A 14,119-nucleotide genomic window follows, 5' to 3' on the forward strand; every position below is an offset into this window, starting at 1 on the left:
TCATGGCTTCCACTTTTCGGGTATCAACCCGTACACCGTCCCCGGATACCACATGCCCAAGGTAGTCTAGCTCAGTTTGTACAAAGGCACACTTGGAGGGTTTGATAAAGAAATGATGTTCCTCCAAAGTGTGTAAGACTAGGTCTAGATGCCGCATATGCTCTTCTAGGGTTTTGGAATAGATCAAGATGTCATCGAAGAAGACAATCACAAACTTTCTAAGATGCGGCTTGAATACCTGGTTCATGGCGGCTTGGAAGGTTGATGGAGCATTGCATAGTCCGAAGGGCATGACCAAGTACTCGTATCCTGGCTTGGAAGGTTGATGGAGCATTGCATAGTCCGAAGGGCATAGTCCGGCTTGGAAGGTTCATCTGGCGGCCTGTTGCATCCTGGCCGCCCGTGTCATCTCGGGTTGGATTGCCATGGAAGAGCCTGCAGGCTCCTCCATGGATTTGGCGCGTGCGATTTCCTGGTTTGGCTCGGCGCTGGTGCTTGGCATCCTGCCAAGTGTCCCTGCTTGCTTGCTTTGGCCGGGCGCAATCTTTTGATGATCTTCCTTGTTTGCGCCCGTGCGTTGATGGCTGCCACTTGTCCTTTGACGCGCGCGGGGCTGGGCTGACGGTTGCTTTCCTTCCTTGGCCGGGCGCCTGCTCGGCGGAGGACTGCCATGTGTCCTTGGTCGCGCGCTGGATCGGGCTGACCGTGGCTTTCCTTCTTTGGCTGGGCGCCTGGTCGGCTGATGGTTGCCATGTGTCTGCTAGCGCGCGCAGGGTCGGGCTGACCATGGCCTTCCTTCTTTGGCTGGGCGCCTGGTCGGCGGATGGTTGCCATGTGTCCTCAGGTGCGCGCGGAGTCGGGCTGGCCGAGGCTTTCCATCCTTGGCATTCGGGCGCTCGTGCGCTGGCTGGTCTGGACCCAATGCGGGCGGGTTCGGCTGCTCCGCTGTGTCTTCGGTTGGGCTCGACCCGTGCGCTGCTCTTGGGCTTGTCTGGCTGTGGTGCGCTCGGCTGAATGCTGGTCTGACCGTGCCTTGGGTCTGCTGTGCTTCCTGATGCGTGCGCGCCCATGTGCGCACGCATGGGCTGGTGCCCTTGGCTGCCGCTCGAGCTCATGCCCATGCTTGGCGTGCGCGCAACCCATTGTTGCGCGGGCGCCAATTGTTGGCGAGAGGCGGGGAGGCGGCCCTGCTGTGTACTGGCCGACTCCCTGTCTGGTGAGGTTCGGGTGCGCCGGGTGGGCGCGAGCGCGGGGCGCTGGGCGCGCCGGGCGGGCGCGGGGCGCGGGGCGCGCCGGGCGGGCGCGGGGCGCGGGGTGCGCCGGGCGTGCGCGGGGCGCGGGGCGCGCCGGGCGGGCGCAGGCTAGCGCGCGGGCGTGCGCGCGGGTGCGCGCGCGGGCTGGCAGCCGCGTGCAGGCGGGCGTGCGCGCGGGTGCGCGCGGGTGCGCGTGCTGGCTGCAGGGGGCGCGCGCAGGGGGCTGCGCGTGCCGTGGCTCGTCTGGGCGCGCGGTTGGCCGCGCGCGGCTGAGGCTGGCTGTGCGCGCGGTGGGCCGCGCGCTGCTGCAGGGGGCGCAGAACCTCGCGCAGGCGCTGGGCATGGCCTGCGCGAGGCTGTGCCGTGTGCTGGGAGTGCTGGCCACTGCTTGGGCAGACCTCCAAGCAGTGGATTTGGCCCGGGCGTTGCTCTTGGCCGAGGTTGGCCTCGGCCAAACTTGCAGAGATTTGGCTTGGCGGGCTGAGGTGGCTAACATTCCCCCCTTCTTGGAGAGTACCCTTGTCCTCAAGGGTGTCTTTGAGCAATGGACTTCCTTCTTTGCGAGAGAGAGCGTCGGCCACCTTGTTCTCCTTTCCTGGTTGATATATTATATCATATTCAAAGCCAAGTAACTTTACCAGGAATTTTTGCTGATCCGGGGTCACGATTTTTTGTTGAAGGAGATGCCGGAGAGCTTGTTGGTCGGTGATGATGGTGAAGCGTCGCCCAAGAAGGTAAGGCCTCCAAACCTTGACCGCATGTACCACCGCGAGAAGCTCCCTTGCATAAGTGCTCCATGCTTTCTTTTGTGGCCCGAGTGCTTTGGAAATGTATGCTATAGGCCGCATGTCTTGAGCTAGTACCGCTCCTATTCCTTCATTGCTTGCGTCGGTGAAGACTTGGAATGGTTTGCTAAAGTCCGGCAATGCAAGCACTGGTGTTTGTGTCATGGCTCTTTTAAGATCTTCAAATGCTTGTCGTGCGGCTGATGTCCATGCAAATCCATCCTTCTTCAACATGGCCGTGAGGGGTTTTGCGATGAGGCCATATCCTTTGACGAAGCGCCGGTAGTAGCCCGTGAGCCCTAAGAATCCCCTCAAGGCTGAAATATCTTTGGGCAATGGCCAATCTGTCATGGCTTCCACTTTTCGGGTATCAACCCGTACACCGTCCCCGGATACCACATGCCCAAGGTAGTCTAGCTCAGTTTGTACAAAGGCACACTTGGAGGGTTTGATAAAGAAATGATGTTCCTCCAAAGTGTGTAAGACTAGGTCTAGATGCCGCATATGCTCTTCTAGGGTTTTGGAATAGATCAAGATGTCATCGAAGAAGACAATCACAAACTTTCTAAGATGCGGCTTGAATACCTGGTTCATGGCGGCTTGGAAGGTTGATGGAGCATTGCATAGTCCGAAGGGCATGACCAAGTACTCGTAGTGGCCGGAATGAGTGCGGAACGCGGTCTTGTGGACATCCTCATCGCGCATCCGAATTTGATGGTAGCCGGCCCGAAGATCTAGTTTGGTGAAGAACTTTGCACCGTGGAGTTCGTCGAGCATCTCGTCCACGGTTGGAATTGGAAACCGATCTTTGATGGTGGCCTCGTTCAAGGCCCTATAATCAGTGCAAAACCTCCAAGATCCATCCTTTTTCCTCACTAGCAAGACTGGTGATGAGAACGGGCTAGTGCTCGGTTGGATGATCCCTTGCTTCAACATGTCTTCAACTTGCCTTTCAATCTCTCCCTTTTGGAAGTGAGCATACCTATAAGGTGGAACATTGATTGGCTTGCCTTCCTCCTTGAGTTGGATGGGATGGTCGAAGGCGCGTTTGGGAGGGAGTGCGGTTGGCATGGCTAGAACTCCTTGATGTGCTGCAAGTAGCTCTTGCACTTGCGGTGGAAGGTCTTGCAATTCATCCTTTGGCTGCGGTTGAGGTCCCTCCGCATCCACTCCTTGGTTGGACATCACGACGGCGAAGCAAAGGGCTCCTCCCCGGCATAGGCGTTCGATCATGTTGGCTTCACACGGTAGGGGTTCTTTGTGGTTGAGTGCTGTCCATACCTTCTTCCTTCCATTGATTCGGAACTCCATAGTCATGGTATTGTAGTCGGTGACTACTTTACCAATGCCTCGGAGCCATGCGATGCCAAGTACGACATCCAAACCTACAAGTTGTAGTATGTGTAAATCTGCAGAAATTCTTACCCCTTGGATGTTGAGTCGGACATCTTTGACAACTTCTTGACATTTGAGCCGTTCGCCGCTTGCTACCTTGACCTCGAATGGCTCGGTTGCTGCCCCCTTGAGTCCTACTCGCTGTAAGGCTCTCGGGTTGATGAAATTGTGGGACGATCCGTTGTCAACGAGCAAGGAAACTTCATGCTTGCCGATCCATGCTGTCATCCTCATGGTTGATGGTCTTTGAATGCCGGTGAGTGCATGGAGGGATAGCTCGGCATCTTTGGGCAAGGGGCTGATGGGATGATCTTTGGTGGAATCATCTTCATCCGAAGAGCTGTTGGTTGTGGCATCATCATCCTCTTCCTCGCTGCTGCTGTCAATTTTCAGCACATAGGATTGGCCCGGTTTGCAATGATGGCCCTTCTCCCACTTGGCGCCGCACTTGAAGCACAACCCTTTCTTGATGTACTCTTGAACCTCCTCTCGGCTGAGCTTCTTGACATTGGATGGTGGCTGTTTGGGAGTTGATGCAGCTGCTGTTTGAGGCTTGGAAGAGCTTGCTGCCGGCTGAACTTTGGTTGGCAGCAAGTTGCGGTTGGAGCCTTCCTTGGTCCGCCGGTCTTGTATGTTGGCTTGGTCAAGGATCTCCGCCATCCTCATAGCCTCTTGAAGACGGGTGGGCTGCTTGAGTTTGATCTCCTTGGATAGCCAAGGCTTGAGCCCGTCTACGAAGGTGCCAAGTAGAGCCTCTTCCGACCATCCTTCTACCATCGTTTGAAGTTGTCGGAATTCGTCGATGTAAGCTTGGACCTTGCCCTCTTGCTTAAGCTTGGCCAATTGGCCATGGTGGTTGATGGTAGGTGAGGGCCCCCATTGATTCATGAACTCTTGGACAAAGGCCGTCCACCCCAAGTAATTCCCTTCCTTCTCATAGATGTTCCTAAGCCACCGCCACCATCTATTGGCCCTTCCATCAAGATGGTAGCTAGCCAAGGTTACCTTCTCCTCTCTAGGGGTCTCATATACAAGAAAGTATTGCTCGACCTTGTCGAGCCACTCATAAGGATCTCCCCCTCCGAAGGTTGGAAACTCAATTTTGGGTCTTCTAATCCCTCTCTCATGTGGACCGAAACCCCCCTCATGGATCACCCGTTCCTCCCTTCTTCTTCCTTCTTGTGTATGCCGGCCATGAGGCCTACAAGAATGAGGGCTTCCTATGGGTTCACTCATGGGTCTTTCCATGCTTCTTGGCCGATCCTCCATAGGGATGCCATCGGCCCATCTATCAACATAGGTTTCTCCACATTCAACTCTACCTCCTCTTCTTCTTTCCTCTCTTGTTTTTCTTTCTCTTTCTCCCTCATGATTTTTTTCTGCAAACCTCCTCTCAAGCCGCTCTATGTTTGCATTACTCTCTCTTCTTATGGTGGCTAGGGAGGTTACCAAGTGTTCTAACACCCTACTCATCTCGGTGTTGTGGTTTTCAATGGTCTCGAAGAGTCTTTGGGGGCTAAAGGTCTCGAAGAGTCTTTGGGGGCTAAAGACTCCATGAGACTACCCCTTACAATCAGATTTTTGAAGCTTTTTACAATGAATTTCAGATCTGATTTTCAGATCTCAATATGAAAAACAATGAAGGCTATAGATCTGAAAAGTTAGAGGATACCCTTGAGATCGACCTTCCGTGGATTTGGACTAAAGCCTATTACCCGACGATCTCCGTTGAAGCCTCTCAATGAAAGCACCAGTGTTGGGAACCCGGGGGTTGCGGTCCCGATCCCCGGCCCAAGCGTCCGAAGGTTGAAAATGGTGTTGGCGGTTTGCCTTGGGACCGACTTGTTGGTGGGTATCACTCCTCCTTCTTGTTGCCGTGGAACCACGCCGTGTGCTTGCCTTCGGGCTGCCGGCGGTGGGAAGAAATCAAGGTGGGGCTCAATGTTGAAAGGAAGATGATTTCATTCCACTAAACAACGGATTACAAAAGACTTTGGCAAAGGTCGGGAAGGGACCTTGCACTGCCTACAAACAACCTAGGGGGGCTGATGTTCCCCGCCCTAGTCCCAAGCCTTTCGGCCGACAAAACAAAGGGGTACAACCCTTGACACTTTGGTGGAAAAATCAAATACTAGAAGATGATTGCCAAAGGGCCCTAATGGCTCCTTTTAATGGCCGACGGCCTTGGCTTATTTTGGACTAAATTCAAATGATGGAAGTCTTCCTTTTCGGCCGCAATGGCCTGACCTAACTTGGCCCTTGGCTAGGCCATGTGCTGAAATGTGTTGGGCGCTCGGGATTTGCTGCTGGCTTGGCTTGTGCATGTGGCGCCTGCCGATGCTGCCATCTGCCCGTGCGCAGCCTGATTTGGTTGCTGTGCCGGGCGGCTGGGCTGTGCTTCCTGTTGTGCCGAGCTTTGCTGCCTGGTTTGCCATGCCTTGCTGCTTTGGCTCGAGCTCCCTTGGATTGCTGGCGTGTCATCCTTGTGCGCGTTCATCTGGCGGCCTGTTGCATCCTGGCCGCCCGTGTCATCTCGGGTTGGATTGCCATGGAAGAGCCTGCAGGCTCCTCCATGGATTTGGCGCGTGCGATTTCCTGGTTTGGCTCGGCGCTGGTGCTTGGCATCCTGCCAAGTGTCCCTGCTTGCTTGCTTTGGCCGGGCGCAATCTTTTGATGATCTTCCTTGTTTGCGCCCGTGCGTTGATGGCTGCCACTTGTCCTTTGACGCGCGCGGGGCAGGGCTGACGGTTGCTTTCCTTCCTTGGCCGGGCGCCTGCTCGGCGGATGACTGCCATGTGTCCTTGGTCGCGCGCTGGATCGGGCTGACCGTGGCTTTCCTTCTTTGGCTGGGCGCCTGGTCGGCTGATGGTTGCCATGTGTCTGCTAGCGCGCGCGGGGTCGGGCTGACCGTGGCCTTCCTTCTTTGGCTGGGCGCCTGGTCGGCGGATGGTTGCCATGTGTCCTCAGGTGCGCGCGGAGTCGGGCTGGCCGAGGCTTTCCATCCTTGGCATTCGGGCGCTCGTGCGTTGGCTGGTCTGGACCCAATGCGGGCGGGTTCGGCTGCTCCGCTGTGTCTTCGGTTGGGCTCGACCCGTGCGCTGCCCTTGGGCTTGTCTGGATGTGGTGCGCTCGGCCGAATGCTGGTCTGACCGTGCCTTGGGTCTGCTGTGCTTCCTGATGCGTGCGCGCCCATGTGCGCACGCATGGGCTGGTGCCCTTGGCTGCCGCTCGAGCTCATGCCCATGCTTGGCGTGCGCGCAACCCATTGTTGCGCGGGCGCCAACTGCTGGCGAGAGGCGGGGAGGCGGCCCTGCTGTGTACTGGCCGACTCCCTGTCTGGTGAGGTTCGGGTGCGCCGGGTGGGCGCGGGCGCATGGTGCTGGGCGCGCCGGGCGGGCGCGGGGCGCTGGGCGCGCCGGGCGGGCGCGGGCTAGCGCGCGGGCGTGCGCGCGGGTGCGCATGCGGGCTGGCGGCCGCGTGCAGGCGGGCCTCTGGGCGTGCGCGCGTGGCCTGGTGGCCTGGTGCCGGCGGGCCTATGGGCGTGCGCGCGGGTGCGCGTGCTGGCTGCAGGGGGCGCGCGCAGGGGGCTGCGCGTGCCGTGGCTCGTCTGGGCGCGCGGTTGGCCGCGCGCGGCTGAGGCTGGCTGTGCGCGCGGTGGGCCGCGCGCTGCTGCAGGGGGCGCAGAACCTCGCGCAGGCGCTGGGCATGGCCTGCGCGGGGCTGCGCCGTGTGCTGGGAGTGCTGGCCACTGCTTGGGCAGACCTCCAAGCAGTGGATTTGGCCCGGGCGTTGCTCTTGGCCGAGGTTGGCCTCGGCCAAACTTGCAGAGATTTGGCTTGGCGGGCTGAGGTGGCTAACACACGCCCTGCGCGCGCCGCGCCTCGGCGCCCTGCCGCGCCCTGCGCGCGCCGCGCCCCGGCGCCCGTGCCGCGCCCTGCGCGCGCCGCGCCTCGGCACGCCTGCCGCGCCCTGCCAGCGCGCCTGCCGCGCCCCCTGGCGCCCTGCCGCGCCCCCTGGCGCCCTGCCGCGCGCCCAGGCGCCCTGCCACAGCGCCCAGCGCCCTGGCCAGGCCCCTGCCGCCCAGCCTGCTGCCCCAGCCGCGCCTAGGCCCTACCAGCCGCCCTCCTAGCCCCTGCCAAGGCCGCAGCCGGGCCAGCCAAGGGCCAGACCTGCAGCCAGCCTATGCCTAAGGCTTGGCCATGCCTTGGCCAAGCCTTTGGCCCTACATGGGCCATGAACACCCCCATGCCTTAGCCACCCTTGGGCACACTAGAAAGGCTATAAATGAGCCATGGGGGGGATCATTTTGGGGATCTTATGCTATATCTTACATCTTAGCACTTGTTGTGTTTTCGGCCTTAGTGGCTTGGGAGGGACCTTGTCTCTTGTATTCGGTCTTGGGGTTTGTCCAAGACTTGGGCTAGGGGAAATCCATCATAGTTTCCTGTAGATATTTTGTGTAAGCTTCATTTTGGGAAATAGAAACAATCAAGCGTTCCTCTACCTATATCTCCACATATCATCTTGTGAGTGATTGTTTCTCTTCAAGCCAAGGGTCGGGCCAAGCTGCAACCAGTAGACCCGCCCCTTGTCTTGATTCCCACGACCATCCAAAGGAGTGTGTCCACCATTCCCAACAAGCTAAGGGCCGGGCCAAGCTGCAGCCAGTAGGCCCGCCCCTTGACTTGTATCCGCGACCGTCCTAAGGAGTGCGTCACAACCGGCGTTACCCGTTCGGCTCGCGTTCCTACATTTCTAAGGCATCCGCAAGGAGCCAAGGTGCGAGGCTTGGTGTGGCGGCTCGGGGCCGAGAGACGCCCTCCAACACCAGCGCCTGGGCGCGCGCGGAGGCACGCAGTGGCCGCGCACGGTCGTGCCTTGGGCCGTGTACGGGCGTGCCTTGGCTTGGGGCTACTGGGCCTTGCCTTGGCCGACCTTGGGGATGCTTGGCCAAGGCTTGGCCACTCCTCCAAGCCAAGAGTTTGGCCGGGGCTTTGTGCTTGGCGATGCTCTCCTTTGGCCTTGTCTAGGCCTTGAATCCTCCTTGGTTGCGAGCCCCAATGGCGGTGTTCATGGGGGCTCCTTAGCACATGGTCATGCACGGGCGAGCACAAGACTTTGGCCATGGTTTGGCCCTCCTTTGGTACCATCAAGGCCCGAAGTCTTCCACGGTTGACATCTTGGCGGTGTGGTGGGCTTGGGTCCGCAACACCATGCCCATGTCTGGCATGCGCGCATCCCACTGTTGCGCGGGCGCCAAGTGCTGGCGAGGGGCGGGAAGGCGGCCTTGCTGTGCACTGGCCGACTCCGGGCCTGGCGAGGTTCGGACGCGCCGGGCCGGCGCGGGTGCGGGGCGCGGGCGCTGGGCGCGCCGGGCGGACGCAGGTGCGGGGCGCGGGCGCTGGGCGCGCCGGGCGGGCGCGGGCGCTGGACGCAGGGCGCGCCGGGCGAGCGCGGGTGCAGGCCGGTGCGTGCTGGGCGGGCGCGTGGGCTGGAGGCCCTGCGCGGGCGGGCGCCCTGGCTGGTGGCCGCGCACAGGCAGGCGCGCGGGCTGGCGCGTGGGCGTGCGCCTCTGCTGGCGCATGCGCCTGTGGCCGGGCTGCTGCAGTGGGCGCGTGCAGGGGGCTGCGCGTGCCGTGGGCTGTCTGGGCGCACGGTTGGCCGCGCTCTGCTGTGGCTGGCCGTGCGCGCGGTCGGCCGCGCACTGCTGCAGTGGACGCAAAACCTCACGCAGGTGCTGGTCTGGGCCTGCGCGGGGTTGCGCCGTGGGCTGAAGGTGCTGGCCACTGCTTGGGCAAACCTCCAAGCAGTGGATTTGGCCCGGGCGTTGGTCTTGGCCGAGGTTGGCCTCGGCCATACTTGCTAGATCTTGGCTTGGCGAGCTGAGGTGTCTATCATCCCCCCCTCCTTGGAGAATACCCTTGTCCTCAAGGGTGCCGTCGAGCAAGGGACTTCCTTGCGAGAGAGGACGTCGGCCACTTTGTTTTCCTTTCCTGGTTGGTACACAATATCATATTCAAAACCAAGTAACTTTACCAGAAATTTTTGCTGCTTCGGGGTCACGATTTTTTGTTGTAGAAGATGTCGGAGAGCTTGTTGGTCGGTGACAATAGTGAAGCGTTGTCCTAGTAGGTACGGCCTCCAAATTTTGATTGCATGTACGACTGCGAGTAGCTCCCTTGCATATGTGCTCCATGCTTTCTTCTGCGGCCCAAGTGCTTTGGAAATGTATGCTATTGGCCGCTTGTCTTGAGCTAGCACCGCACCAATTCCCTCATTGCTCGCATCGGTGAAGACTTGGAATGGTTTGCTGAAGTTGGGTAATGCAAGTACTGGGGTTTGCGTCATGGCCCTCTTGAGGTCTTCAAATGCTTGGCGTGCGGCCGGTGTCCATGTGAACCCATTCTTCTTTAGCATGGTTGTGAGGGGTTTTGCAATAAGGCCATAACCTTTGACAAAGCGTCGGTAGTAGCCAGTGAGCCCTAGGAACCCCCTCAAGGCCGAAACATCCTTGGGCAATGGCCAATCGGTCATGGCTTCTATTTTTTGGGTGTCAACTCGTACACCGCTCCCGGATACCACATGCCCAAGGTAGTCCAACTCCGTTTGTACAAAGGCACACTTGGATGGTTTGATGAAGTGATGCTCCTCCAAAGTGTGCAGAACTAGATCTAGATGCCGCAAGTGTTCTTCTAGGGACTTGGAATAGATCAAGATGTCGTCAAAGAAGACAATTACGAGCTTTCTTACGTGCGGCTTGAATACCTGGTTCATGGCGGCTTGGAAGGTTGATGGAGCATTGCAAAGTCCGAAGGGCATGACCAAGTATTCGTAGTGGCCGGAATGGGTGCGGAACGCCGTCTTGTGGACATCCTCGTCGTGCATCCTGATTTGGTGGTAGCCAGCCCGAAGATCTAGTTTGGTGAAGAACTTTGCGCCGTGGAGTTCGTCGAGCATCTCGTCCACGGTTGGGATTGGGAATCGGTCCTTGATGGTGGCCTCGTTCAAGGCCCTATAATCAGTGCAAAACCTCCAATACCCGTCTTTTTTCCTTACTAGTAGGACCGGTGATGAGAACGGGCTGGTGCTCGGTTGGATGATCCCTTGTTTCAGCATGTCCTCGACTTGCTTTTCAATCTCTCCTTTCTGAAAATGAGCGTACCTATATGGAGGCACGTTGATCGGCTTGCTCTCTTCCTTGAGTCGGATGGGATGGTCGAAGGCACGCTTGGGCGGAAGTGCTGTCGGCATGGCTAGAACTCCTTGGTGTGCTGCAAGTAGCTTTTGCACTTGCGGTGGAAGGTCCTGCAAGTCATCCTTTGGCTGCGGTTGAGGTCCCTCCGCAGCCACTCCTTGGTTGGACATCATGATGGCGAAGCAAAGGGCCCCTCCTCGGCACAAGTGTTCAATCATGTTGGCTTCGCATGGTAGGACTTCCTTGTGGTTGAGTGCTGTCCACATCTTCTTCCTTCCATTGAGCCAAAACTCCATGGTCATGGTATTGTAGTCCGTTACTACTTTACCAATGCCCCGAAGCCATGCGTTGCCAAGGACTACATCCAAACCTACAAGTTGTAGTATATGCAAGTCTGCAGAAATTCTTACCCCTTGGATGTTGAGCCGGACATCTTTGACAACTTCTTGGCATTTGAGTCCTTCGCCGCTTGCTACTTTGACTTCAAACGGCTCGGTGGCTGACTGGCTGCCCCCTTGAGTCCTACTCGCTGCAAGGCTCCTGGATTAATGAAGTTGTGGGAGGATCCGTTGTCAACGAGCAAGGATACTTCATGCTTGCCGATCCACGCTGTCATCCGCATGGTTGAAGGTCGCTGCACACCGGTGAGCGCATGAAGAGATAGCTCGGCATCCTTTAGTAGGGGGCTGTTTTGGTTGTCTCCCGTTGGGATCTCATCCTCATCCGAGTCACTGCTGTCGGTGGTGGCAGCATCATCTTCCTCTCCGCTGCTATCAATGTGTAGCACATAGGATTGGCCCGGTTTGCAGCGATGACCTTTCTCCCACTTGGCGCCGCACTTGAAACATAAACCCTTGATGTATTCTTGCACCTCCTCTCGGCTGAGCCTCTTAACATCAGAAGGTTGCTGTTTGGAAGTAGATGCAGCGGCCGGTTGTGGCTTGAAAGTGTTTGCAGCCGGCTAAAACTTGGATGGCAGCAGGCTGCGGTTGGAGCTTTCCTTGGTCTGCCGCCGGTCTTGGATGTTGGCTTGATCAAGGATCTCCGCCATCCTTATGGCTTCTTGAAGGCGGGTGGGCTATTTGAGCTTGATTTCCTTCGAGAGCCAAGGCTTAAGCCCATCCACGAAGGTGCCAAGTAGTGCCTCTTCCGACCAACCCTCCACCATGGTTTGAAGTTGTCGAAACTCGTCGATGTATGATTGTACCTTGCCTTCTTGCTTGATCTTAGCTAATTGGCCATGATGGTTGATTGTTGGTGAAGGCTCCCATTGGTTCATGAACTCTTGGACAAAGGCCGTCCACCCCAAATAGTTCCCTTCTTTTTCGTAAATATTTCTTAGCCACCTCCACCGCCTATTGGCTCTCCCCTCAAGATGGTAGCTAGCTAGGGTTACTCTCTCTTCTCTAGGGATCTCATATACATGGAAATATTGCTTGACCTTATCGAGCCACTCATAAGGATCTCTCCCTCCAGAAGATGGAAACTCAATCTTAGGTTTTCGGACCCCTCTTTCATGTGGACTGAAACCTCTAGCATTACCTTCATGGTTCACCCGTTCCTCCCTTCTTCCTTCTTGTGCATGTCGGCCATGAGGCCTCCAAGGGTGAGGGCTACCTACGGGTTCACTCATGGGTCTTTCCATACTCCTTGGCCGATCCTCCATGGGGATGCCATCGGCCCATCTATCAACAAATGTTTCACCGCATTCAACTCTACTTCCTCTCCTTCTATCTTCTCTCATTTTTCTTTCTCCCTCGTTACTTTTTTCCTCAAACCTCCTTTCGAGCCTTTCAATGTTGGCATTGCCTTCTCTTCTTATGGCGGCCAAGGTGGTCACCAAATGTTCCAACACCCTATTGACTTCGGTGTTGTGGTTTTCCATTGTTTCAAAGAGCCTTTGTGGGCTGAATGATTCACTACCCGACTCCACGAAAACTTAACCCCTTACAATCAATTTTTTATGAATTTACAATGATTTTCAGATCTGATTTTCAGACCTCAATACAAGAACAATGGAGAATGTAGATCTGAAAAGTTAGAGGATACCCTTGAGATCGACCTTCCGTGAATTTGGACTGAAGCCGATTACCCGACGATCTCCTTTGAAGAACTCTCAATGAAAGCACCAGTGTTGGCCCGCGGGGCTTTGCGGTCCCGAACCCCACGCCAAGGTTGAGGGTTTGCCGTGTGTTGGGACCAACTTGATGTGGGTATCTCTCTTCCTTCTTGCTGCCGATGGAACCTTGCCTATGCTCTACCTCTATGGGCGCTCGGCTAAGGGAAAGAATCAATGTATGTGGGGCTGAATTGCAAAGCAAATGACTCTATTCCAATCAAGCAACGATTACATAGGACTCTTGGCAAGATCTGGAAGGAACCTTGCAACGCCTAAACAATCTAAGGGGAGTGATGTTCTCCTCCTTAGCCCAAGCCTTTCGGCCGACAAACAAAAGGGATACAACCCTTGACACTTTGCTGGAAATTCAAATGCTAGAAGATGCTTGCCTAAGGGCCCTAATGGCTCCTCTTATAGGCCGATTGCCTTGGCTTATTTTGGACTTAATTCAAATGACAAAGGACTTCTAATTCGGCCGCAAGGGCCTGACCAAACTTGGTTCTTCTCTTGGCCATGTGCTGCATTGAGTTGGGCGCTTGGGATTTGATCTCGGTGTGGCCTGCACGCGTGTCATGAGCTGAGGCTGCCATCTGCCCGTGCGCAGCCTGATTTGCTGTGCGGGCTCGGTTGCCTTGTTGTGTCTTTGGCTGGGCTCGACCCGTGCGCTGTCCTTGGGCTCGTCTGGCTTGGGCGCGCTCGGCCGAATGCAGCCTTGGCCGGTCCTTGCGCTTGTTGTGCTTCCTTGTGCGTGTGCGCCCAAGTGCGCACGCACGGGCTGGTGCCCAAGTGGGCGCAGAACCTCGTGCCGGTGCTAGTCTGGGCCTGCACGGGGTTGTGCCGTGGGCTGAAGGTGCTGGCCACTGCTTGGGCAGACCTCCAAGCAGTGGATTTGGCCCGGGCGTTGGTCTTGGCCGAGGTTGGCCTCGGCCATACTTGCTAGATCTTGGCTTGGCGGGCTGAGGTGTCTATCAGCTGTCCTATGCGCGTCCATCCTTTGGTCTGCTGCATCCTGGCCGCCTGTGTCTTCTCCTGTCGAATCCCTATGGAAGAGCTCGCAGGCTCCTCCTTTGATTCTGCGCGTGCGCTTTCCATGTTTGGCTCGGCGCTGATGCTAGGATGCTTGCCATGTGTCGCTGTTGGTTGGCTTTGGCCGGGCGTAATCTGCTGATGGTTTTCCTTGTTTGGCCTTGCGCGCGGATGGTTGCCACTTGTCCTTGGGCGCGCTCTCGGTCGGGCTAACGGCGGCCTTCCTTGTTTGGCCTTGCGCGCGGATGGCTGCCACTTGTCCCTGGGTTGCGCTCTTGGTCGGGCTGATCGTGGCTTTCCTTGTTTGGCTCTCGGGCGTGCGCGCGCTGGCTGGTCGAAGTCCAAT

General features: G+C 57.3%; 1 protein-coding gene across 1 annotated transcript; it reads right to left on the reverse strand.

Moving 5' to 3' along the window:
* LOC148715569 (uncharacterized) lies at nucleotides 1-4,669 on the reverse strand. Its single transcript, XM_088715347.1, has 2 exons — nucleotides 1,748-4,669; nucleotides 1-66 (listed from the first exon to the last, which is right to left on the reverse strand). The coding sequence occupies exons 1-2, from the start codon at nucleotides 4,667-4,669 to the stop codon at nucleotides 1-3; spliced, it is 2,988 nt and encodes a 995-aa protein (XP_088571473.1).
* Nucleotides 4,670-14,119: the final 9,450 nt, after the last annotated feature.

The sequence above is a fragment of the Phoenix dactylifera genome, chromosome 1, assembly GCF_051530095.1.
Source record: "Phoenix dactylifera cultivar Ajwa chromosome 1, Ajwa_hap1_PhDact_Kaust_v1.1, whole genome shotgun sequence".
NCBI lineage: Eukaryota > Viridiplantae > Streptophyta > Magnoliopsida > Arecales > Arecaceae > Phoenix > Phoenix dactylifera.